This window comes from Lissotriton vulgaris, chromosome 9, assembly GCF_964263255.1.
Source record: "Lissotriton vulgaris chromosome 9, aLisVul1.2, whole genome shotgun sequence".
Classification (NCBI taxonomy): Eukaryota; Metazoa; Chordata; class Amphibia; order Caudata; family Salamandridae; genus Lissotriton; species Lissotriton vulgaris.
The window spans coordinates 993003195-993030852 of record NC_141697.1 but is presented as its reverse complement, the minus strand read 5'-3'; the positions used below and the strand labels follow the sequence as shown (position 1 = coordinate 993030852).

The 27658-nt window shown below is 45.9% G+C and overlaps 1 protein-coding gene across 4 annotated transcripts in view; it reads left to right on the top strand.

Annotated features, from left to right (window-relative positions):
• Positions 1-27658, top strand: part of SAMD4B (sterile alpha motif domain containing 4B) — a 1107967-nt gene that overhangs the window by 160142 nt on the left and 920167 nt on the right. For all 4 annotated transcript variants that reach the window (XM_086938873.1, XM_086938871.1, XM_086938870.1 and 1 more), the window contains exon 3: positions 20441-20917. In XM_086938873.1, the coding sequence (XP_086794999.1) occupies positions 20441-20917 (477 nt within the window). The remainder of the gene's footprint in view (positions 1-20440; positions 20918-27658) is intronic.

The following is a 27658-nucleotide window of genomic DNA, read 5'->3' as shown; positions in this document are numbered from 1 at the left end:
GCACATACTTTAACGTTTTGCCTCTGTCGTCTCTGTGTGTCCTACATTCAGACTTTTGATGTAAAGATCACCTCAGTTTGTGTCTAGACAAACCCCCGCCTTGATACCGTTTTATTAAACTGGTTTGGCCTAATCTAATTTTATGGTTCGGTTCTCCTAAGTAGCACTATATTGGCCAGTAAAACTGTCAAATTCACTTACCTGTTTTCCGTTCATATCTATTCAAAAGAAGGCAATGACCGAGTCTAAGCTGGCCACCTTGAAGAAGGTCTGAAGGAGCAAGTAAATTGCAGATGAGTCTCCACGAAGTTCAGTTGGGACACAACAGCAGTGCCTGTGTAATAGTCTTTACCTCCTATGACTGTTAAGCAATCCTTGAGTGCTACGCGGTTTGAATCGCAGAGTTACGAGCGAAATGCCAAGTCTTTTTAAAGGGCCTGATCATACATATTGGCTGTGCTTTTCTTACAAGTGCAAACAGTAAATTCAAATAGTTCACCAAGTGCACAACTGTTTTCCCAATTTTATCCGTTATCTCATTTTCCTCAAATGTTTGCCTTTTTAGCGTGCAAACTAGAACCACGGCCTGCCCGAATGCCACGTATCTGTAAACACAAAAGAAGCTGAAGTGAAGTTACACTCCACCGCCGGTTGCACAGCTTTTAACGTGATTGTTATTCACCTGACCAACATTTTTGTCCACTTTTCAACGATTTTATGTTTGTTTCGTGTAATCCAATGAATTTTCGACCAATACTTCATTCCATGTTTCGAAAATTCATTGGAGGAAAATGAGAGAACGGATAAAATTCGGAAAACAGGTGTGCACTTGGTGAACTCTTTGAATTTACCATATAGACTTACTGCCCCCTATCCAAGTTGCACCCAAAGAGAACTGTATATAAAGAAGATTACAATGGAGGAAAACACACGTGTGACCCATCAACATCTAATCCTCACAGAAGCAGAGAACTAATACCTCGATTTAAGTTCGTGATAGTTGGTTTTGTTTATCAGACTCCGTTAGAATACGTGAGCATGTGATAGATGGTCATTTTGCTCTTGTTTTAAACATGCATACTTACGGCTTGAATTTTATGTCTTAGAAAGTCTGTTTAATCAAATTGTATAATCAACGTGTTTGACACACTCCAGGGAGGGCGGGGTATCATTGCATTTTTGTATTGGATTTCAGATTTCAGCCAGGGTAGGTTGTGACAGTAGTGAATAATCATGCAAGTCATTGGTTATAAGCACATCGAGGTAATCAGTCATCTCTAACAAGGGTTTATGGGACGTGTAGTATTTAAGGTTGGGAGACGAGCAGAGTGTTTAGACTGGTTCACGCTCGAAGTGGGGTGGAGCTACAGGATATAAGTTGCAAGGGAATCGGGTGCAATGTGGTGAACTTGACGAGTTAAGTTTTCGGGGAAAAGGAGACTCATGCTGTGATATGCGGAAGGTACGGGGGACGCTCTTGTAAAGAATCTGTTGCACGGGGATGGTTTGGTATAAAGGCTTTTTTTTACTAGTAGATTGGAAAATACAGGGGCAGGATCAAAAATTTGCTAGCATTCGCGACAAGAATTTTCAATTCTATTAAGGACACGGAGGCGAGGATTATGCTTCTCAAACTTTACTGCATCAACACAGCAGCCAATGAAAATATATTATTTTCTCAAATAAACAATAAATTACTACATTTCCCATGAACACCATGGTTATAGGCACGCCCCCACAGTCCATAAGAACCCCTTGCGTGCACATCACTTCCTCTTTCTTTGAGGCGATAAGTCCATAACGTGAACCAAACAAATCCTCCAACGTGGAAGAAGAACTTCAGATAATCATCCTGACGTCCATCGTCTTTCAGTCCAACTTTTTCTCAGCTCCTGAAATAAAGGAAATAACACCACCGTAACCACTGTCAAATGGGTGGGCAAGCGTATGATACACAATACATTAACCCGGGTGGGATAATCCTCGCCTCCGTGTCCTTAATAGAATTGAAAATTCTTGTCGCGAATGCTAGCAAATTTTTGATTCTATTACAGGACCGGAGGCTTCAGATTATGCTTTGTTTAACGCTGAGTAAATACAACAGAAGTAATGTTTCCCACCGGCTTGTAATAAAAGGTTTTAAATGTCGATTCAGACGACCAATCTGCACAATGCATGATATCTTGAATACTGGAACCTAAACCATATGATTTGGACGCCATAGCGCCTCTCACAGAATGAGCACCAAAGATCTGCGTATCCACACCGGCTTCTTTCATCACATAACGAAGCCATCTAGCTATTGTGGCCGCTACCACAGGCTTAAAGGGTTTCTGAATAGCAATTAACAACTGATTACAACCCTGCGGCCGCAAGGCCTTGGTACATTCCTCGTAACATTTTAAGCATTGAACCACACACAATTTTTCATTTGCAGGGAAAGCATTGTATGCAATGTGTCTTGTTAAAGTTTTTGTGCGACCTGTAATATGAAAAGAAACCCCTTCCGGGGAAAACACTCTACCTGTAACGTCGAGCGCTCTCACATCAGAAGACCGTCTGCAAGATGATAAGCACAGCAACATAGCTAGCTTCGCCGACAATTGCTTTCTAGATAGAAGAGCATTGACCGGCCACTTGTTGAACAAATCCAGAACCCAGGATACATCCCACAACCCAGTATACTTGGGTTTGGGTGGGTTGGCGACCCTGATGCCCTTTAGTAGTTTGCATACCATCGGATGCATACCCACCGGTTTTCCGTCAATCTGCTTATGCCCCGCTGAAATTGCCGAACGGAAATTATTCACTGACCTGTACGCTAGACCGTCCCCTGCCTTTTCGGTCAGAAAATTAAAAATTTGGGACAACTCCGCCCCCACGGGATCCAGGTGTCGTCCCATGCACCAATCCACCCAGCTTTTCCAGGCCGAGGAATAACGCTTCCTGGTGGAAGGCGCCCATGCCTGCCTGATGAACTCAGCAGTTTTTCCCGAAATGCCTGGCAACTGCCACTGTTCCCTGAAAGCCTCCATGCCATCAGCGATAGCCTGCCCTCTACCAGTAACGGGTGTTGCTCCTGTTGAGGTCCCTGCAATAACCAACTAGAGTCCGGAAGCATCCTCGGACTGTCGCAGCTCCACTGCAGAAGCTTGGGAAACCAAGCTTGTGACTTCCACCACGGCGTCACCATGACTATTTCCGCTTTCTGCCTGATCACTTGTGTCATCACCCTGGGAATCAATAAGAAGGGGGAAAAGGCATATTGGATCCCCCGAGACCAATCTTGAAGAAAGGCTTCCGTCGCCGCTGCCAACGGGTCCGGTCTCCAGCTGAAGAACCGGTGAATCTGAAAAGTCAGCCTGGAGGCAAACAGGTCCGTCTGAAACGGCCCCCACGTCTCCTGCAGCCATTGGAAGACACGAGGGAGCAGCTTCCAATCGCTGTAATCCCTCAAATGTCTGGAATTCCAGTCCGCCACCTGATTGGCCTGGCCCGGAATGTATTCTGCTACCACCGAAATTTGATTCTGGAGACAGTAGTGCCAAAAATCTTTGGCTATCTGAACAAGCATGGATGACCTTGTGCCGCCCAACTTGTTGATATACCTCACCGCTGACACGTTGTCCAAGCGGAGGAGGATGCAACAGGATGTCTGCTTCGGGGATAACATGCGAATCGCAAACGACCCCGCTAGCAGTTCCAAACAGTTTATGTGCATCTCGAGCTCCTGAGCCGACCATCTGCCGCCTGTGGAAACTTCTCCACAGCGCGCGCCCCAGCCCCACCTGCTGACGTCTGACTCGATCACTACCTCTGGTTGGGATCCGAAGATCGCCCTGCCGTTCCAGGCGTCTACGTGACTGAGCCACCACTGCAGTTCCGTTCGCACCTCTTCCGACAGAGGAACCGAATCGGTATACGAAAGGCCTCTTTGTAGGTGTTGGATCTTGAGTCGTTGGAGTGCTCTGTAGTGCAACGGCCCCGGAAATATGGCCTGTATGGACGATGCCAGTATACCCACAACTCTGGCCAGCGTCCTGAGAGTCACCACTTGTCTGTCAAGCAACTTCCTTATTTCCTGTTTCAAGTCTCGCAACTTGGCCTGAGGCAGACGTAGTTGCGAGGTTTGGGAATCGGATCATGAATCTCAAGAAGTCTAGCTTGCATCGGGGACATCACTGATTTTTTCAAATTGATTACAAACCCTAAACCTTGGAGCAAGGCTGTAGTCATGGTCAGATGTCGTAGAAGACTGACCTGGTCTTGCGCCATGATCAAGATGTCGTCTAGATATATAATCAGTCGTATCCCTCGTTCCCTGAGTAATGCTAACACCGGCTTCATCACCTTTGTGAAGCACCATGGAGCCGAGGAAAGACCGAAGGGAAGAGCCGAGTATTCGTAACATTGGTTGTCCCACATGAATTGTAGAAACCTGCGATGAGGAGGAAAAATTGGTATAGACAGATATGCATCCTTGAGGTCTAGGCGTACGAACCAATCTCCTTCTTGCAGCAAGTCTGCCAGGAGGTGAATACCCTCCATTTTGAAATGGTTGTACGTCAAGTATTGGTTGAACTCCCTGAGGTTTAGCACCAACCTGTTGCCGCCCCCTTTCTTCTGGACAAGGAAGACGTTGCTGAGGAAAGTTCGAGGACCCTCCCTGCAACGAGAGATCGCCCCTTTCCTCAGTAAATCTTCCACCTCCTCGCTTATAAAACTGCACTCTTGTAGGGAAAAATGGAGAGGTGGAGGGGGAAACGCCTGCGCTGGGCGGGAGTAGAACTCTAGGTGAAAACCCTGAACTGTCTGTAGCACCCACGCATCCTGCGTCAAAGCTCGCCACTGCGCCATGCAATGCTGCGTGCGCCCCCCCCCCAATGGAAGAAGGGAAACATTTGCGACACTCACCGGTATTCTGGTGTGATTTGAAGTTGGCTCTATTGTTTCCCGACTGGAAACGTCCCCGGTTGAATCTCCTCTTGGACGGGTAGAAAGTGCCACCACGGGTGGAGTCCCACTCGCCGCGGCCAAAATCTCCACGCTGGGAGCCTTGCTGGTAACCTCGGCCTGACGAGCGACCCCCGCCTCGTCCGGCCCTGGTGAAAACCCCCTGTGTAAGGGCTCGTTTTATTCCACTTTGAGCTTTGTCTAGGGCAGTAAAAGTACCGACGTACTTTGTGACGTCCTTAACAAACCTATCACCAAATAGGAAACCTCCGGTCAGAGGTCCCGGCTCCGCATCTGCCAGCTCCGTCAGATTGCTGTCCATCCGGAGTAGTAGGGATTTGTGCCTCTCCGATGAGATCGCGCAGTTGGCGTTGCCCACCAGGCAAATGGCGCGCTGAGCCCAGCCCGCCAAGATATCCGGATCCACTGTTCCCTGACCCTCCTTGGCCTTCAGGGCCATTTCCAAAATTTTTGCCAAGGGCCCCACGACGTCTAACATCTTGTCCTGGAAGCCCCGCCAAGCTCTGTCTAATCCCCTTTTGGGGTCCTTAGAGAACTTCCTCAAGAAGGTAAGCATACTCGTGTCCATCTCGGGAGTGTCTGCAACTCCGTCCGGGATCTCAGGGCGCGGACATTCTGACCGCAAGCGGTTTCGAACTTCTCTACCAAAGCCCTTCCGGAGGTTCTCTTGCAAATACTCAGACCGCCGATGGCGGGATCCAATCCGAAGACCGGGGGTGGACTATCTCTGAAGGGTCAAAGTTGAATGTCTTAATCCTATCCTCTGCCGGCTTAGGATCTACTCTGGCTTTCTTAGGGGGAGGAGGGAGCTCCTCCGAGGTATCAGTATCGGTCCCTGTGTCCGTATTAGTAGTGGTAGTGTCAGTGTCCACAGGGATAGGGCGTTTAGCCCTGGCCTTGCCACCCACATACTGGGAATCATATGACTCTTTCGGCGGCAGGGAGGCCAATGATTGAGCGTGCGGCCATTGAGTGTTGTCTGCTGAGCCTGCAGCGGAAGAAGTGGCTGCCTGCTTCTGCTTCTTCTTCCCTCCATAACCGTGACGTTTAGCAAAATCTTCCAGTTGTTTGCGAATGGGTCATAGAGCCACCGCAAGTGCCTGCTGCACCGTCTGTGGGACTTTCGTCTCCATAGCCTTATTTACTGAAGCCTGGACCGAGGCATCCAATGCTTCTACAATATTGTCCTCAAGGACAGCCTCCTGCTGTCCATCCATAATTTCCTCCCCATCATTGTACTCCTCATCTGGATATCTCACCCAACCTTCCATGTTGAAGGCACACACACTGCAGAGCAGTCTAGAATAAAACACTGGGTGTAATGGGGGTAATGGGGGGGGGGGAGGGTCAGCCCAAGCACACAGATAAGTAAATTGGTAACGTTTCCCAAACCCCCTCAGCAATGCTGTAGTCAGAAGGATCAAAGACCCTGGCCCTTTTAATTCCTGGAGCGTGTGCGCACTCTGGGCCAATGTTTTATACAACCAGCCGATCTATTAGGCAGGCGCTCACACAGGGGGTCCTGCCGGAATGCTGAACGCGCGAAAAATGCGTTCTTAGAAAGCCGAGGAGTCGGAGCGAGGCGCGCCGCCCAAACGCTACCAAAAACCTACTAAAAGACAGCCCAAATTGGCAGCGTTTGGGGCGCGCGCGTCGACCGAGAGCCACCCGGCCTGAGCGTCAGGGCTGACTAGGGAAGCCTCTGCGCGCCTCTAGGCTGCCGGTACCGGGCTCTGTGAACAGCGCGGCGGCCCCCCTGCCGGCCAAGGACCGTAGTAATCAGCGCTCCTGAAGCGCAAGGTCAAGCGGGCAGAACCAGATCGGTGGCAGAAGAACGTGGTTCACAACAACAAAAGAGCTAAGTGCTGTAGCGCTCGCTGGACTCACCAATAGCGCGTAAGAGCAAACACATAATCATTTAAGCAAGTACAGTAAATACAGCATAAAAACACACTATATGGAGCGACTCGCCCCAAGCAATCAAATGCCCTTAAACGGGACAATAAGCAATATTAACCCCACAGGGAAGAACCCAAACACAAGCAGAGTGAGGGGACCCAAGGGGAGGTGCACTTAACTCTGGCTTGAGCAGCAAAGAAAGAGGAAGTGATGTGCACGCAAGGGGTTCTTATGGACTGTGGGGGCGTGCCTATGTTTTGTTGTGTTTTGTTATGCTATGTTTTGTTTTGTTATGCTATGTTTTGTTTTGTTTTGTTATGCTATGTTTTGTTTTGTTATGCTATGTTTTGTTTTGTTTTGTTATGCTATGTTTTGTTTTGTTTTGTTATGCTATGTTTTGTTTTGTTTTGTTATGCTATGTTTTGTTTTGTTATGCTATGTTTTGTTGTGTTTTGTTATGCTAAGGTATGTTATGGTATGCTTTGTTATGCTATGTTTTGTTATGTATGCGGTTTTGTTATACTATGCTTTGTGTTTTGCTATGTTTTGTTATGCAATGTTTTGTTATGTTTTATCTTATGTTTTGTTGTGTATTGTTATGCTATGTTTTGTTTTGCTATGCTTTGTTTTGTTATGCTATGTTTTGTTTTGCTATGCTTTGTTTTGTTTTGCTATGTTTTGTTGTGTTTTGCTATGCTATGCTTGTGTTTTGCTATGCTATTTCTTGTTTTGTTATGCTAGGTTGTGCTATGCTAGGTTTTGTTATGCTATGTGGAGAAGTGTGGCTCACTGGTTAGAGCAGGCAGACCCTGAAGCAGAGGTCAGACCCAGGACCAGGTTTCAATTCCCGACGCGGCAGGGTCTTGAGCTCAAATGTCCATGGACTCTAATTCTCGCTTCGGTGCCTGACCTAATCATGGGTTCACACTCTGCAACTCTGGGCATTAAGCTTGCTTAATCTCCACAACGGCCCCCTGCGGCGGGATGCCTGGCTTTCACCTTGGGGATGCCCTGTAGGGGCTATCTCACAGGGAAAAACCAGGACGGGTTCCCAAGGCAAGCGCGGAGATACCCCTTCGGGGGTCGATTCTGGCGCTATATAAGAAATATAATAATAATAATAATAATAAACATGGTGTTCATGGGAAATGTAGTAATTTATTGTTTATTTGAGAAAATAATATGTTTTCATTGGCTGCTGTGTTGATGCAGTAAAGTTTGAGAAGCATAATCTGAAGCCTCCGGTCCTGTAATAGAATTCGGAGATGGGTAATGAAGTTGAATATGAGAGTGGACCGGGGGTTGGGGAAGGTTGATCCAGGTACATTTTTTTGGCGCGTTTTCAGCGCATATGGAGGGAAAACGTTGATTATTCAAATGGAGACCTAAATGGTTAGAAACATCAGTATGATTGTTCCACAGAGGTCTGAATATATTAAACTAATGTCATTATTTTAAATTTATAGGCAAACCCCTGAAGAGTGGCTATTATGAGCCCGAAATGCATTGGGTAAAATTAAGATCTGGATGTTTAATGGATTCATCATGCGCTAGATAAAGACCCGGATCGGCATATCTGCGCACGAGAAATTATTGAATACATTAAGGTCGCACGTGTAAAAAGTTGAAACATGGAATGAATTATTGGTCAAAAATTCATTGGATTATATGAAACACAAATAAAATAGTTGAAAAGTGGACAAAATTGTTGGTGTAGTGAATAACAATCATGTTAAAAGCTGTGCAACCGGCGGTGGAGTGTAACTTCTTTTGTGTCGCTTACAAGTGCGCCATTCATGAGCAAATACTTTTCAGTATCTCCTAACGTACATTTTAATGGCATACGTTTTAAGCGAGTGAAAGCTTAAACCAAACTTTGACTTAGAAATTGTGAGCTATTCCTAAATCAAAATTGTTGATAAGCAAAGCACATGCTTAATGTTCCTTTCCAGAATAAGAACACCATACCTGTCATATCACTCATTTGGCCAGTGTTGCAATGAAATACCCCTATACGCAGCATGCCTGGGGGCTTTGAATAGATTATCCTCTTTGTATACATGCATCATCCTCCAAAGAATCTTTTTTACCCATTCACTTTAACCACATGCGCGCTGCCCTTATTCTGCTCGTATGCTGACTTTTTCAAAAACGCACTTTACATGACGAGCTGGGCTCGTCATCAGTGTGTGAGGAGGCTACACCATGACGAGCCCAGCTCGTCATCAGCCTCGAAGGGGTTAACAGTAGGACTTTAAGTGGCGGGGGTCCTGCATCTGCTCAGCTCTGACAGTAATTAAAAATAAGAGATTTACATTTGACCCTGTTTGTATACTCTACTTTAGAAATAATACACTGATCTCTACTTAGACAATATATTTTGTAGCTGTTAAGGTGGTCCAAGTCAGTGATGCACTCTGTTTCACGTTGTACGTCCCGGTGCATGCTATGTGTCCGTGTTTCCCCATGCTGTTCATGTGGTAAAATCCCTGCTCCCACCCCCCTCACGTTGCCTGTGTTGTCCACCTCCTTTTCTGGGCGCATGGACCAGGCTGGCCAGGAGATAAATGGAGAGCTAGCTGCTGACTGCTCCCTTGGACTCTATCCGCACCCGTTACCTCCCTACTGCAGCCTTTCTTCTCCACAGCTGGCAGTCAGTCTTGGCAGGCCAAGGGGAATTTTTAATACCTGTATATGTATAGCAAATGCCTGTGGTAGTTCAACATAGTGCACCAGGCGCTGTATATTTCTATCCAGGAACGTCTAGTGACTGCCTGTGGTAGTGCACCACAAATCACCCTGCGCTGACACTGGCTCTGCCGGAACCTCTAATGTGTTGCATGACTAAATACTTAAAAAGGTCCAAAGGAGAGACCTATTGGCTATGCCAGTGCTTGCTTTCCTAATCGTGTGGGTGCCATGCATAAATATTTATATGCACGCATGGCTTGCAATCTTGCATTGGGCTATCAAGTAAAGAAAACCTATTCCATGATGGGCGCAGTTGTACAAGCCTGCATTTTGATGCACACTGTCATTACACGTACGTATTGAATCATGTTTAAACATTTGTTATGACTGCTTTAAGAAGCAGGTGGATATTCTTAATTTCCAGATTTAGCATGACATATTTCAATGTTAGAATGGTAAATTCAAATATTAAAGTTTAAAAAAATGTTTGCAGAGCACAAACGAATGCAGTGAGTTGCCCAACAGCAGTTTGCAGATGCAGAGACTTTAAAATAAGCAAAAATAAATGACCACATGGAACAGCCCAGGAAGCATTGGGGAGCAAGGAAATAGAGTAGGAGAGCGCAAAAACCCACATGCGTTCCCATAAAAGGTTAAACCTAAAATAGCCCTTTGAAGTTTGCAGTGTTTCTGGGTAGGACAGATATTAGAAGAGGGGAAAAAAGCAGTCTAGTTAGAAGCAAACAACTGAGATAGACAATAAAACTACACAATCATGAGCAGGTGGCTAACCCACAGCAGTCTAAGTATTTTATGCATTGGAAACAGTAGGTCTTGTTAACAGATAGCTTTAGCTGTTCATGCGTTTAAAACAGTACGTCTTGTTAACCAATAGCTTTAGCTGTTTCTAGCGGTGACCTAAAGAACTGTGTGGGACGGACCTTGAGACTGATGGACTCCTGCTGAGTTTTAAAAAGTAATTGTTTTGAAAAAGTATGACAGAAAAATGACTTTTGACATTGTAGTTTATTTTTCCCCCTTCTTATGCCATTATGCCATTATGGAATGCTAGTTACTGAACTAATGAACCAGACGGGAGAGAAATACAATAAGCGTATATAGCAAATTAAGAACACTTGTAGTGTAGTTGCTATATTCCCAATAGGCTCTGCGTATTGGAATAATGTATCCTATAGATTTGACGTAGGACTGAGGTCGACTAGGTCTCTATTGAATATATTAGACTTAATTGTGAGTGCCAGCTAGCTCCGAGGTCACTAGAAACTTTCTCGAGTTCACAAGAAGGGATTAGTTTCTGACAATCGCATGAACATGACAACTTTGTTTCCCCAAGAATAAACTTCTCTTCAGAGTCATGGAAACAATAGATAGATATTTTACTCAGTCAATCGAGCATGCTTCCTTTCATCAGAGGTGCAGAGAAATAGAGAGACGGGCGTTTTCAATAAAAGGATTTATTGAACAGTCTTCTTTCTCATGCAAAAGAAATGAACTGCTACAATCGTAATACTGGCTGTAAAGTATAATGCGTACAGCAAGAAGAGTATTATAAAATAATACTGTAAAAGCATGGTATGGTTTCTAAGCCATAAAATACATACATAAATAACAAAGCTAAACGTACTCAAGTGGTGCTTCTAAAATACACCTACCCCAATGAACCTAACCTAAGTCTAGTGCTAGGGAAGAAGTAAGTTTGGTGTAGCATAGGTTTAGTTTCTTTGCCAAGAATCTATCCCAGATTTCTCTTAGGGTCTAATCAGCTCCGTACCCTAGTTTTAGAATGAAGGAGGTCTGGTATCTCTGTCTTGGGACTCGATTTCCCAACACCCCGCTAGGAGAGCTTGGAAACACTGGAACTGGATTCTCGGCGAGAGAAAGGACAGCTTCTCGATCAGTGCGTCAGCTGGAGGGTCGGCTTACTTCGGCACTTGCTGTAGCGAGCTGCGTCGGGCAAGTAGATAGTCGAGCTGCTTCAAACCACTGTGTGTTTGCTAGGGCAAGTGTAGGCATATTTATACCTTGAAGGTGCCTAGTTTGACGTAAAGTCGGACATAATAACATCACCAAAGAACCCCAAGGGAATGGTAGTTCTTTGAATACTCCATGATTTCTAGGACAAATCAATATTCAAGCAAGGGGATGTCATTGACTTCTGAAGCCGAGTTTTCCAAGAAATCGTTGTGGCTTTTTCAAACGAGTGGAAGTAGCCATGCCTGTATTTGAACTGCATGGGTTATGCCTAAATATGGTTATGATTTCTATGCCTATATAAGGGCAATTTGAATTGTATCTATATAAGGGCATGAATCTGAAAATTTCGCTTGGATCCTAAAACGCTATACAACACCCACTCCACTTTATTATGTTTGACATTACTAAATTCCAAGCATTTAAAACCTATCTAAAGCATAATAAAAGGTCTTGAAATTCGATTACAATAAACAGTCAGCCGCTCTCCAGATGTCGTCTAACTATAAACCCAAGGCAAAAGATGTGGACGCTATCACTCCTCTAGCAGCGATGGCAAGGCTGGCGGAGCGGAGCTGGCGGGTGGGGGTGGGGGTGTAGAAGGTGAGTCTGCTGTTCAGGTAGGCTGGTCCGGTGGCGTGGAGTGCTTTGTGTGCGTGGGTGAGGAGCTTGAAGGTGATCCTCTTGTCTTAGGGGAGCCAGTGTAGGTCTCTCAGGTGGTGGGTGATGTGGCTGCGACGGGGGATGTTCACAATCAGTCGGGCGGAGGCGTTTTGGATGCGTTGTAGTCGACGCAGGTGCTTGGCTGGGATTGCTGCGTAGAGTGCGTTGCCATAGTCCAGTCTGCTGGTGACGAGGGCCTGTGTCACAGTTTTTCTTGTGTTGGTCGGGATCCACTTGTAGATCCTGTGGAGCATGGGGAGGGTGTTGTAGCAGGAGGAGGATACAGCACTGACCTGTTTTGACATGGAGAGGGAGGAGTCGAGGACGAATCCGAAGTTGCGTGCGTGGTCGGTGGGTGTCTGTGCTGCTCCCAGCGTGGTCGGCCACCAGGAGTCGTCCCAGGCTGAGGGGGTGGGTCCGAGGATGAGGCCCTCAGTCTTGTCCGTGTTCAGCTTCAGGCGGCTTCTCTTCATCCAGTCAGCGATGGCTTTCATTCCCTCGTGGAGGTTGATTTTGGCGGGTCCTTGGCAAGGTAGAGGATGAGCTGGGTGTCATCGGCGTAGGAGATGATGCTGATGTTGTGCCGGCGGGCCACTTGTGCGAGGGGGGCCATGTAGACGTTTAACAGGGTTGGGCTGAGGGATGAGCCCTGGGGGACGCCGCAAATGATGTTGGTGGCTTCGGAGTGGAAGGGCGGGAGGCGGACGCTCTGGGATCTGCCGGAGAGGAAGGACGTGGTCCAGGCGAGGGCCTTCTCTTGTATTCCAGCTTCTTGGAGGCGTGTTTTTACATGGCAGACCCTGTCGAAGGCTGCTGACCGGTCCAGAAGGATGAGTGCTGATGTTTCGCCGTTGTCTAGTTGGCACCGGATGTCGTCTGTGGCGGCGATGAGGGCTGTCTCGGTGCTGTGGTTTTGTCTGAAACCGGACTGGGACGGGTCTAGGATGTTGTTGTCTTCGAGGTGGCGGGTCAGCTGTGCGTTGACTATTTTCTCGATGACCGTTGCCGGGAACGGGAGCAGGGAGATGGGCCAAAAATCCTTGAGGTCCTTGGGGTCCGCCTTGGGCTTCTTGAGGAGGGCATTGATCTCGGCGTGCTTCCAGCTTTCCGGGAATGTAGCGGTCTCGAAGCGGATGTTGATAACCTTCCGTAGTTTTATTTATTTATGTTCGAGGCATATGGGCTGCAGATGGTACATTATGAATAGATCGCCATCTGGTGTTGGGCTCGGATGATTGCACTTTGTTTTTCTCTTGGAGAGTCTTTTGTATCTTGGTGACTCCTCCCTTGGTTGGTAGTGCGCATGGGCATCGGCTCCATCCTTAGATTGTTTTTTTCCGCCATCGGGTTCGGATGAGGATCGAGACGCTCCAGATCAACTTCAGAGAAAAGTGATTTATCGGCGCGTATTCCCTTTCCAATTCGATTGTATTGTTATCGAACGCGTTTCATTTCCATTCCGACGCGTTGCAAATTCAAAATCGAAGAAAAAACTTAGACCAACGTCGACGAACAGGAGACCTTTCTTGAAGCAGTCAAGCCCGGAGTCCATGGAAAGGACTCCATTCAAGAAATATCCAACGTGTGGTGCTAAGTTCCCACACAAGGACCTACACGAGGTGTGCAACCTCTGTCTATCGCCTGAACACGAATCCAGGGACTGCGAAGCCTGCGCAGCATTCTCCTCCAAGCTAACGATTAGAAATCGTCGAGCTCGAAGACACGAGGTTTCAAGAATGCAGTCGGAGGCGATCCCGGAGCTGTTCGGAGACGAGCAAATGGAAGAAGAAGAGGATCAGTCGGGGTCGGAAGGGGACCAGTCGGAGGTTGAAGAACTCAACGAGCAACAAACCGTGAGTGACGACGTCCCCTTACCGAAAAACCGACCCCGTGCGGTAACGACCCCGCCTTCGAGCCCGGTCAAACCGCAGAAAAAAGTTTCCGACGCCCCGCCCTCGGGCCCGGCAACGAAACCGAAAATGAAACCGAAACACCCGGACTCCCACCATGTCGGATCCGAGAAAAGGGCGACATCGACTTCGACACCGAGGCTACATACAAGGGAAAGCTCGGTATCGAAACATTCCATGTCGAAACATAAACATGGTTCGTCGTCCAAGATTCACTCGATACCCAGGAAGTCGGAATCGAGTAGACACTCGGTGCAGAAAGCACCGAACACTGACGATCGAAAACATAAGCACCTTTCGGAACCAGGGCCTTCGGTGCCGATTCAGGAGCAACAGACAGATCCCAAACAAAAGATCTTGTTTATCGATCCGCAAACTGGCAAAGTAGTGACGAAGAAGAGAAAGAATGAACAGACAGAAGATAAATCTCTCCATTCAAAAAAGAGAACACTGGGGACAAATACAACTCCTCCTACTTCTCCTAGACATAAAGTCACACCCTCTTCTCCTATTCCTCACACTATGCCAAATATTCCTACACCTTCCACACCAAGACCATCTACACCTCAGTCTGAGGTAGACAGTGATCTAGGGGAGGGAGAACCTCAAGGGGATGACGAAACCATCCCAGATGAGGATGACCCATGGGAAAATTATGACGTAGGGTCAGATGAAGACAACGACCCAGAGTTATATCCCTCAAAGCCTTCACCACCTGATGATAACACAGGGTTTGCGCAGCTCATTAATAGGGCAGCAAAATATCATAAGGTAGATATACATACAGAACCCCAAATAGAGGATTTCCTGTTAGAGACGCTACCTAATGCACAAAGAACATCAGGTACTCTTCCTATGTTGAAGGGTCTTCTCAGTCACACAGAAGAAATATTCAAAGACCCAGTGAGGGCTAGGGTGTTAAACCCAAGAATTGATAAAAAATATAAGGCGGCTCCCAAGGATCCAATCTTTATTAAAGGGCATGTACCCCTGGACTCGCTGGTGGTCTCAAACGCTCGTAAAAGAGCAAACTCATTATCTACAGGAGAGGCCCCTCCACCTGATAAAGAGTCAAAATTAATAGATGCATCAGGCAAGCGAGTAGCATCACAGGCGGCAAATAGCTGGCGTATAGCCAATACACAAGCACTACTCGCAAGTTATGACAGGGCACATTATGATGAATTAGAAAAACTCATCACACATCTCCCCAAAGAACATCAGAAAAAGGCAGATCAGTTAATACAGGAAGGTAAAATAATAACTAATACTTCCATTAAGTGCGCCCTAGACGCAGCAGACACTGCAGCAAGATCCATAAACACCAGTGTAATGTTGAGGAGACATGCATGGCTTAGAATCTCAGGATTCAAACAGGAAGTACAAACGGCACTACTGAACAAACCATTTGATCAAAAAACACTGTTTGGTTCAAGCACAGATGAGACCTTAGAGAAAATGAAAAAAGATACAGAAACGGCTAAGTCAATGGGAGCATTGCAACAGCCAACACAAAGAGGTTTCTTTCGTAGATCCACCTATAGAGGGGGCTCAAAGAATACAGGAACAAATCAGCAATCCACCTCTTTCACACCAACATCACCCAGAGGTAATTCAAGAGGAAGTTACAGAGGTAACAACTACAAGGGTAGAGGCCGCGGAAATAATAACAACCGCAACGCCTCAACCCCAAAACAGTGACTTCATAGAACTCCCCTCAGACCACATAACACCGGTCGGGGGACGTCTAGCACAGTTCCTACCTGTCTGGGAAAACATCACATCAGACAAGTGGGTGAGACAAATTATCCAACATGGTTATTGCCTGGAACTCACAGCTACCCCACCAAACATCCCCCCCAAACAGCGTCCAATGAGTCAAGATCATCTGACATTATTAAGAGAAGAAGTACTAGCACTTCTACAAAAGCATGCAATAGAGAAGGTCCCAAAAGATCAACAGGGAACAGGAGTATACTCGCTATACTTCCTAATCCCCAAAAAAGACGGGTCCCTAAGACCAATATTAGACCTCAGACCTCTCAATGCTTACATAAATTCGGAGCATTTCCACATGGTCACGCTCCAACAAGTACTCCCTTTACTGAAGAAAGGGGACTTTCTTTCTACACTCGATCTAAAAGACGCTTACTTTCATATCCCAATTCACAAAGCCCACAGAAAATACCTAAGGTTTGTTTTAGAAGGACAACACTATCAGTTCAAAGTCCTTCCGTTCGGTGTCACAACAGCACCGAGAGTGTTCACAAAATGCCTAGCTGTGGTGGCAGCACACCTAAGAAGACAACAAATACATGTCTTCCCATACTTGGACGACTGGCTAATAAAGGCCAAGTCAAAAGAGGAATGTCTTCACAACACACAGAAGACAATTCAATTGCTGCACCACCTAGGGTTTACGGTGATCTACAAGAAATCACACCTGCAACCAAACCAGATTCAGCAATACCTGGGGGCTACGATAGACGCAGAAAAGGCAATAGCATACCCCAACCCAATCAGGATACAGACAATGGTCGGGTTAATACAAAGATTTCAACCACAACACTCACTACCAGCACGAGTGTTTATGCAACTATTAGGCATGATGTCCTCCTGCATACTGCTAATACCACATGCCAGGCTACAAATGCGCCCACTACAGGAGTGTCTAGCGACACAGTGGAATCAGGCTCAAGGTCAGATTACAGATCTGGTGTTGGTAAACGACCGGACGTATCGCTCTCTGAAGTGGTGGAACACAGAAAACATTTCCAAGGGACGGTCGTTCCTAGAGCCAATTCCACAAGTGATAATAACAGCGGACGCATCGCTCTCCGGATGGGGAGCGCATATGGACAAATACACAGTGCAGGGGAAGTGGAGTGTGCAGCAAAAGAAACTGCACATCAACTACCTAGAACTATTAGCAGTATTTCTAGCACTAAAAGCTTTCCAAATGCAAATAACAGGCAAAGCAGTCCTGATCAGAACAGACAACATGACTGCAATGTATTATATTCAAAAACAGGGGGGGACACACTCTCTCCAACTATCCAAACTAGCACAGGACATATGGAGATGGGCCATTCCTCAAAAGATCTACCTGTTAGCGGAACACCTACCAGGAGTTCAAAATCAGATAGCAGACATCCTAAGCAGACAGTCAGAACAAGTACACGAATGGGAGCTGCACGACCAAATACTGCAGCCATTCTTCCAAAAATGGGGGCAACCAGAGATAGATCTGTTTGCCAATCATCAGAACGCAAAATGCAAAAACTTCGCATCCAGGTACCCACACCAACGGTCCCAGGGCAATGCACTATGGATAAATTGGTCCAACAAATTTGCTTACGCGTTCCCTCCTCTACCACTAATTCCGTTACTGGTTCGGAAACTGCAGCAACACTCAATGACAATGATACTAGTGGCACCCACGTGGGCAAGACAGCCGTGGTTCACCACGCTGCTACAACTCTCACAAGTACCACATCAAAAGCTAAAATTATTACCCATGCATCTTACACAGAACCATGGAGAAATAATGCATCCAGATCCCAAACAACTGAACCTAGCGATCTGGCTCCTGAGGTCATAGAGTTTGGATATTTAGATTTACCACCAGAATGCATGGAAATCATTAAACAAGCAAGACGTCCTACCACCAGAGCATGCTATGCAGCAAAATGGAAGAGGTTTGCTATACACTGTAACAGTAAGCACATCAACCCTCTGGACGCATCCACTAAACAAATCATTTGCTATTTACTACACTTGCAGCAATGTAACTTAGCATATACCTCTATCAGAGTTCATCTCGCAGCCATAGCGGCGTACCTACAAAACAGGCAACATCTTTCACTGTTTAAAGTACCAGCAATTAAAGCTTTCATGGAAGGACTCAAAAGAGTCATTCCACCAAGAAGACCACCTTCCCCAGTCTGGAATCTCAACATAGTACTTACCAGACTAATGGGGCCGCCCTTTGAACCTATGCATAGGTGTGAAATACAATTCCTCACATGCAAGGTGGCCTTCCTCATAGCTATCACGTCACTTAGAAGAGTAAGTGAACTGCAGGCTTTTACGATTCAAGAACCATTTATGCAGTTACACCAAAATAAAGTGGTTCTTAGAACAAACCCAAAATTCTTACCAAAGGTAATTTCAGCATTCCACATCAATCAGTCAGTGGAATTACCGGTTTTCTTTCCAAAACCACAAACAGTAGCAGAAAGAGCCCTACATACATTGGATGTTAGAAGGGCCATATTGTACTATATAGAAAGAACACAAACTTTCAGAAAGACAAAACAGCTATTTGTTGCGTTTTCTCCTACACATAAAGGCAATCCCATCTCCAAAGCGGGCATTGCCAGATGGATTGTAAAATGCATTCAAATATGCTACTTAAAGGCAAAGAGGACATGAACTGTTCCTCCTAGAGCTCACTCTACACGTAAACTAGGAGCATCTATGGCATTTTTGGGAAACATTCCACTAGATGACATATGCAAAGCAGCTACCTGGGTTACACCGCACACCTTCACAAAACATTATTGTGTAGATGTGCACACAACACAACAAGCTAGAGTGGGACAAGCAGTATTAAAAACCTTGTTTCAGACAGTTGCAACAGACACGGGCGACCACCGCTAGGGAGAGAACTGCTGTATAGTCTATTCATAATGTACCATCTGCAGCCCATATGCCTCGAACGGAATATGCTACTTACCAGTATGCTTCTGTTCTTGGCATAGAGGGCTGCAGAGTGGTACATGCCCTCCCAGCCTCCCCGGAAACCTGTGTCTGTTCCAACATTATCTTATTTAGATACACTTACATGGGCATTCTTATCTGTATTCTACTATACTACTCCATCTAACCCTACTATGGCAAAACAATCTAAGGATGGAGCCGATGCCCATGCGCACTACCAACCAAGGGAGGAGTCACCAAGATACAAAAGACTCTCCAAGAGAAAAACAAAGTGCAATCATCCGAGCCCAACACCAGATGGCGATCTATTAATAATGTACCACTCTGCAGCCCTCTATGCCAAGAACAGATGCATACTGGTAAGTAGCATATTCCTTATTGAACTTGTAGAGCGCGACAGCTACCCACAAAGGGTTTCCCGGCACTGGATGGTCGGAGAACTGGTAACCTAGGTACTACAGATAGACAGAATTATTGGTTGAATAGCCACGTCTTAAGGGCTCTACGGAAGTGTGTGTAGAAGGTTTCTTTGCGGATGACAAGGGGGAGAGAGTTCCACAGTGTGGGGCCGAGGTGAGAGAAAGATCTGCCACCCATCCTGGCGAGTTTAACTCTAGGTACAGTGAAGTTTCCGTAAGAAAGTAGTTGGGGTGCGATGGTTGTGTCTTCTTTGTTGAATACGTTGTGTGGGCTCGGGTCTGATGGTGATCCTGAGTGGATGGAGTTCATGACCTTGCGAGTCTCGTTGATGTTGGACCAGTAGGTCAGACGAGTAGCGTGGGTGGGGTTCGCAGGGGGAGGGGGGGGGGGTATAGTAAGGCGTAGTCTGAGTGTTGGTGGTGCTGAAGTTGTCGTGGATGTCCGTGATTTTGCGGTGAAAGGAGATAGCCAGTGAGTCGCACAGTTCTTGTGAGGGCGGGATGTCGTTGGCGCTGGGATTGGGGAGTTACTTCACGATACTTCAAGAGCTCTTTGCTGTCGCGTGCGTTGTTATCCAGGCGGTCTTTGAAGTAAGATCTTTTGGCCAATCTGATGAGTTGGTGATGTCTGCGGGTGGCTTTTTTGTGGGTTACGTAGTTGTCCGGTGTACGTTTGTGAAGCCATTTCTTCTCCAATTTTCGGCATGCGGATTTGGAGGCCTGGAGCTCGTCGGTGAACCAGGTGGCTTCCTTGCTGGTGTAGCTGTTGGAGGGTTTCTTGAGTGGGCGAGGGTGTTGGCGCAGTCGTCTATCCACTGTCTGAGGTTGCAGGCGGCGGCGTCTGGGTCTGTGGTCTAAGCTGATGTCTTGGTACTGGAATGTACAAGTCTAAACCAAAAGAGGCTTCTCAGATGCATCATTGTCTGATCCTGGGAGGAATTTTTTTTGTAAAAATAGAGTATACTGTGAAGATATTTCTTTTAATTTACAATCCATGGTAGTTCACATAAAACTTTATCAAACAAAAACAGGTTTTACATTCTTTCTTGCTGAAAATGTATTTTCTCCCTACTCAGTGTCTAAATGTTTAGAGCTCTGTGTACGTTTGATATTGCAAAACCTACCTGCTTTAAAATTTAATCTAATTTTTAAACTTTCTTCTCTTCACAGCACTAATAAGTCAATGGCAGCAAGAATCGAAGGAAAAGGTGATCTCTCTGCTACTGTCTCACCTTCCATTGCTTCAGCCTGGAAACACGGAAGCCAAGTCGGAGTACATGAAACTTCTGCAGAAGGTGCTTGGGTACTCCATGGAGAGCAACCTGTTCACAGAGGAAAGCCGGCAGCTGCTGTCCTATGCCCTTATCCACCCTGCGACCACTCTGGAAGACCGCAACTCCTTGGCACTCTGGCTCAACCACCTGGATGAACGACTATCCAGCAATTACATGAGTCAGAGCAGGAGTAGACCGGACTCAATTTATCACCCCCGCCAAGGCTCTGACGAATGGCAAAGTGACACCAGTCTTGGGGAGGCTGGACACAGCTGGCAGGAAAAGCCTCCCCGGGAAAATGGACACTTATCATTTCATTCTTCTATGTCTGTGCCAACCACAATCAACAGTGTGGGCAGCAGCACCAATGCAGGTGAGGGTTGTCAGGTGTTTAAAGCATATCACACTCCACTTTTCAGTACTATCAATGCAATGCTTATATTGTGCACTTTATTGGCACTCCTCACAAAGGCGTAAAAATGATTTGTTTGTCATTTAAAAAAGGTTTCTTTATTGTTTTTTTGTATGCTGGATTTAAAAACAAGGCATTTTCTGAGTTTCTTGGGGAGCCATTTTTATACTCTGGCTTGACAAAGCTGTTACCAGACAATTATGTGAGAATCACTAGAGGGTCTTCGCCTCTGCTCACATGTTGGAAGCCAGTAATACATGTTTTGATTGAGCAGAAGTTGTGTGCTTCCACAAAAAAGTACTTGCCCTCCATGCTGCTGTGATAATCTAATATATCCAGATGGCTGAGATTGAGCTTTCAGGGATGCAGACCTGACATGGTAATGCTGTAGTGTCTTAAGTAACTAGTTTATAGTGGTTGTCTTTCTCTGGCAGCAGCACAGATGGGAGGAGGGCAGTCATTCACCTATGTGGATGTTTAGGTCTGTCTTGACAGTGCAACTGTCACCTAACCTAGTAACCTACACTGATCTTCTACAGTTCTGTGCTTCCACACAAATGGATATTAATTCTCCTACTATTGATTTGTAATGCTTCACATTAGCATTCAACATTCCTTTAAAGCCAGACCTATTTGCTTTGCCAATGTTTGTTTTACTCCTTGTGTTGGTGTTCGTCCCTGTCTGCTTGAATATGTTGTACACTCCGATATTGGGTATTACAATCTATAGTTACATTTCACAGCATTGTTTAATCCTCTCCTTGGCCAGAGGTGCAGCACACGTAGCAAGTGGGATTGAATCCCACACTTACAGGTGGTGTTCACTGTTGGCGTATGTCCATGACATGGCTACTACTTTGTAGAAAGGTATAGAGTTATGAATGTATCTTATAAACATCTAGCTGCAGATTCCTCACCTTTGACTATCTTGGGCGTCAGGCTGCATCCAGAATCTTTTGCTTGCATAATACCCTTGCTTGTCAGTAGGTGGCGGTCGGCTCTATGTAACAGTCTGCATCATCTGCGCTGGAAGTGATGCCTATAAGTGATGACACCTATATAGGCACCACCTCGGTGCGCTGACGTTAGTTCTGGTCTTTCCACGCCATGAAGAGTGCTACCCTCTATCACGTTTTGGCAGGCTTTTAAAAAATGTTTTGTCGTTTTATTTTTTGTGTGTGTACGCTTTCTCTTGATGGCTAAAACTTCTGGATTCAAACTGTGCAGCGCCTGCTATGTCTGACAGATTCACACTTAATTTGTCTGATGGCTTGACCATGACTTGACTTTGTGCTCCGACTGTCAGGCCATGGCTCCGAAGGCTTTGAGGGGAGTGTTCCCTAAAGCCGCTTGCTGCCCGACATTCGAGTCGCACGTCCAGGTAATCTGTGCCACGGTCTAGAGGAAGGTGCAGGTGCCGCTCCGGGAGTCCTAAAAATGTGGATCTGGACCATTTCCGGCTTTACCCCTGCGACCTACCTCGGCCCCTGCACCGAGACTCCCGGTGCCGCCGCTCCATCCTTAGTCCCGACAACCCGGACCGGCGCCTTTTGCCACTGATTTTGGCACGGACTACTAGGTCGGTTCCTCATCCTTATTTTGAGGGGATAGGAATGGAGGAGTATTGGGATGAGTTGCTTGAGCCTTAAGAAGACCAGCTAGAACACAAAATGGACTGGTATGAGAAAATGAGTGAGGGCATTGGGCTGGATCCGTCTTTGTATAGGTTCATGTTTGAAATATGAGTACTCAAATGTCTCATTTATATGATGAATAATCTCTTGAATTAATTTGCATAAAATAAAAGTTTAATGTATGGCTTATGTGTTTGCATTCATATTAATTTTGGATGAATTTTATGATCAATTTATCCAGTGTTTACTACCTACCTTGGCAGTATTGTTTCCGTTCTAATTTCTGGAAGCATGCTTTAATATATATGTAATGTGGTACAGAAAAGGGGGTATACCCAAAATAGTCACTGGAACCTGGGTTGCAAGTGGTACAATTATAAGTGGTCTTAAAAAATAAGCGAGTCTCCCAGAAACCAGAAAGGACCGGGTATCAATAATATAGTGTCCCTTCTGCTGAGCCCAGTGACGCTGTGGGAGATTGCCGCCAGAAATCGGATTCAACAGCTCGCCGCTCCCGCTGCGCGGGAGCCGCTTTGCTTTGTGGGTGGACCCACTAACTCAAGAACGCTGACCGCCCCTGCCTGCTTGCCGTGACTGCTGCCGTGAGGAAGGACCATCTGAGGAGGCTGCAGGGGTAGTGCGGCAGGGACTCACTATCCCAGGAGTCCCTGCTTAACCACGTGACATCTGGTCAGCGCCCCCTGAGTGCCCCGCCCACCACTGCCTCGCCTATAACATCAAGCGAGAGCCCGTCTTGCGGGACGGAAGCGGGACGCCGGGCGAAGCCCGGGCAAAGGGCGGGCCGTCTGTGGCCGTCCGGGGCCAGCAGGGGCCGGGACGGGCCATCCCCCTAACATTTTCTGGTAAGCTAGAGGACCTCTGTGTAGAGGGAATACAGTAATACATCTAACTGTGTTAAGCATTTGTATATGTCTACATATTCCCCAATGGCTACCCGTTCAGGTAGATGCTCACGGAGAGGGGGAAATTCTACGCTGGGGACCATGGACAATTTTATTACTCGTGCAGTTTCTGTGGTAGAGAAGGAGATCATTCTAGCAGAACGTAGACTATCACGTGAATACTTGGCACACAAGCGATCCTCTATGGGGTCTCTTGTGCAGGCCAAATCTCCTTCAAATAACATCATTCTAGCTGAATCAAACACTCCCCATATCCCTAGCGACAAGCAACCATGTGTCATCGATTTAAGACCGGATAGTGACTTTTTTGAAATTGCACCTGACCCGGCACCTCTAAACAAAACATCAACTAATGCTGGAACCAGAAACGTTATAAATGTTGTAGTGCCCGCACCACCGGCCTTTCCTCTAATAACGATACACGACGCCCCCACAGACCATACTCTTCAATCACCCCTTAAGACGACAGGTAGAGTTGCCGTAAAACGTAAAAGATTAGTCACCCCACGCAAAGCCTATAGACTAAAGGCTTTAAAAAGAATTCGCAAAAACTACATGAATGTGGGAGCTCACTGTAAAGCAGTAGTTAATGACCCTACGAATAATGTGATAGAACGCAGTGAATCTCCGGAGCGCAATCAACCAAATGGTTCTGTTGATACCGCTGTGGCCATCGATTCAGCTAACAATTCTGAAGAACTACCAGCATCAGAACTGCTGATGGAACGGATTCAATCCCTCATGACATCCTTATTGTTGCCAGTAACAGAAAAACTGAAAGGGCTATCAGACCGCTTGGACAAATTCGAACAAACATCCTTGGATAATTTTTTTGCCCTAAAAACGCTAGTTAAACTTCATTCAAAGATGGGCCAAGAAACTGTAAGAATGGAGAAAAGCTCAATAACCACCAAACTAGCGCAACCACCTCGCCCACCCAGGAACGATAGGGTAGCAGATTCAAGCAGGACTAATGCCGTATTGGGAGGATTGAGTACGGAGCCCCCGAAAGACTTACCGACCAATGACAGATCGCAACTGGCTGTCCCCCCAAAGCCAGCTCCGCGTAAAACAAAACAATTATCAAATACTACCACTCCTGAAATTTTGGCACCCACAAAATCAACTAAAGGAATGGGACCTACAGTCAACAACAATAACACCAATGTCCAAACATCTGACTGCAGCACTGATCTTCAGGTGCCTAAGAGGGTCCCTAATGCACATCTTCCGCCAGGGTGCCAACCATATGTGGTAGTTCTCACTGGGGTTCCACCATTGAAACCCAACAAAAGGGAGTCTTACGATGAACTAAAAAATAAGACCTTATACTGGCTAAGGGAAAATAGACCCCTACCCTATGCTGTCAATTGCCAAGTTATTCAAGTCCGAAGAGTCAGTTGGGTGGGAACAAGACCAAAGGATATTGAAGGGGATTGCATCTTGGTCAACTTTAAAGACCCCTCTGTAGCTCAACTTGTATATAGCCAACAGCCACGAAGAAACACCTGAGGAATTGGGACCTGTGATCTTAGTTATTTTTACCCAATACAATGGAAGCAAGACAGCAGAGTCCCACAACAGCCAGGCTTGATGGCCAATAAATATTCTTTTTTCGATCCCCCGACTCCAATCGAAAGAATACCCCCGATAAATTTGGGATCGGACAATAACTGGTCATGGTGGGGTCATTGACAAATGAATGAAGACCATGAATCTAATGGATCGTCTTCCCATACCCTCAGTGTGGACCAGCATGAATCAAGTAAAACATCGAAGACAAGTTCTGGGGTAATGACCGCTGGAAACGAAAAGACCAAGCCAACGCAGGCAGGGAAATTGCCCAGAAGAAAAGCAGCTGACCATCAAGGGCCAGATTCAATAGTTGATGGTAGCATTGAGGGTCACGTTTCATATCATCATTGTCTAACAAAGTACTTCGGGACCAGGTGCCTGAAATGGAATCCACGGAGTTACCTAATGAGGGAGAATCTTTGATTACAAGTAACTGCTACCCAGCCAACCAAGAACTTTGTAAGCCTAACCGAGACCTAAAGATAATGTCATGGAACATCGCAGGGCTGTCTAGAAACCTCTGTGATAGAAATTGGAGCTCCTTTATGGAGGAGCATGACATTATACTTCTGCAGGAAAAATGCAAAAAGGGAATGGGACGACGTAATCTGGGAAGATCTCTTGAGTGCCGCTAGGAGGCACGTCCAATGCACCTTCTGGAATTTGATAGCTAAAAACAACAAAACAGGCAGCTCCAATAGGGACTTCTTTTTGGATGAAAAGGTCTGGTTTGACCACTTTGTGGTTTTGTATGACCGGGCAGGGTCATCTGCTGAGTATAATGATCCCGGTTCTTCTACCCAGCGTACTAATCCTGTGCAATTCAGCATTAAAGAAACTCTGTGTGCGATAAAAGCAATAAAGGCAGGTAAGGCTCCAGGCCCGGACAAATTACCTGGTGATTTATTCACCCATAATATTGATGTATGGTGCCCCTATATAAACTATTTGTGTAATTCAATCTTACTGGGAACCCCGATCCCTGAAACGTGGAAAGGGGCAGAAATAGTAACCATTTTTAAAAAAGGGGATCGCTACAACCCGGGCAATTACAGACCAATTAGTTTAATCGATATTTTACAAAAAAATTTTGCCAGACATATTTTAAATCGGCTTTTAAATTGGATAGATGAATCTGAAATCCTCTCTAAATTCCAAGCAGGTTTCAGATCCAAGACAAGCACTGTGGATCAAGTGTATAGATTCATGTGTATATGCTGGAAATATATTAAGATGAAGTGTAGCATATATGTTGCATTCATGGACCTACGCTCAGCGTTCGATCTTGTTCCCCGCCACTTACTATGGGAATGTTTAAGGAAGATGGGTGTCCCGGATGAATTGTTGGTAACCTTATAAAACTCCATACTGATAACTTTGCTAAAGTAAGGTGGGGAAGAAATGGTGAACTTACCCGAGCCATCCCAGTGAAAAGGGGGGTAAGACAAGGGTGTGTACTGGCCCCAACCCTCTTTTCCCTGTTTGTAAACGATATTCCCCACTACCTAGCCCAATGTAACCACGATTCACCTAAACTGTGTAATGAGGCAGTTACAGCATTGTTGTTTGCGGATAACACCATCCTAATATCCCAAACACCAAAAGGCTTGCAAAATCTAATAAATAAATTTAACAGCTATTGTGAGATAAAGGGGTTAGAAATCAATTCATCTAAAACTAAGTATATGGCCATTAATCCCCCCAAATCATTTAAGAAAAACCTGGCCCTAAATAATACCAAACTTGACTATGTAGATTCCTTTGATTATCTTGGTATCAGGCTGGATAGCAGAATGTCTTGGACAAACCAATTAGTAAAAAGCAGGTTAACACTAAAACAGAACTCCCTCCCCATTCTAAAGATTCATGGTGGGAGCACATCAAAAGCCATAACCCCTGCGATTGAAGTGTTCAAAGCTAAAGCTCAATCTGCCGCCTTGTATGGGGCTGAGATTTGGGGGCCTTACTCAAAAAAATCATTCGATGTTGATGAAAATATGTTTTTTAGACGTCTACTAAGACTGCCAGTAAGAACACCTCTAGTGCCGGTCTATTTAGACATCAGTCTAAAACGTACAGATTTTTTATGTTGGTTGAGGCCACTGCTTTATTGGGTGAGATTATGATCTACTCCGGAACTTGCTGACTATAGAGCAGGTTTATTGGAAGTTAGGGAGCTGGATTCTTTTAACTCAATTAAGTGGCTGAGACATGTATCCCATTGGTTCATAAAAATAGGTCTATCACACTTCTGGGAAACACCAGCAATGTCAATTACCTCGCCAAACATCTGTAAGAACCAAGTAAAATCTGCCTACTGGAATTATGTGAACATTAATGTATACGAACGTGCTACTGGTACTTTAACGCATAAATTCCTGCAATTTAAGGATCACCCCTCGTTTGAACATTTCATGGACGAAATTGAGCCACCCCTGGCCAAATCTGTTTACCTCCAATTTAGATATGGGGTCTTACAGATAAACGCAAATACTTGCCGGTGGGGAGGGGCAAACAAAGACCCATATTGTAAATCATGTGACCTAAAACTGAAAGAAGATGAGGCTCAT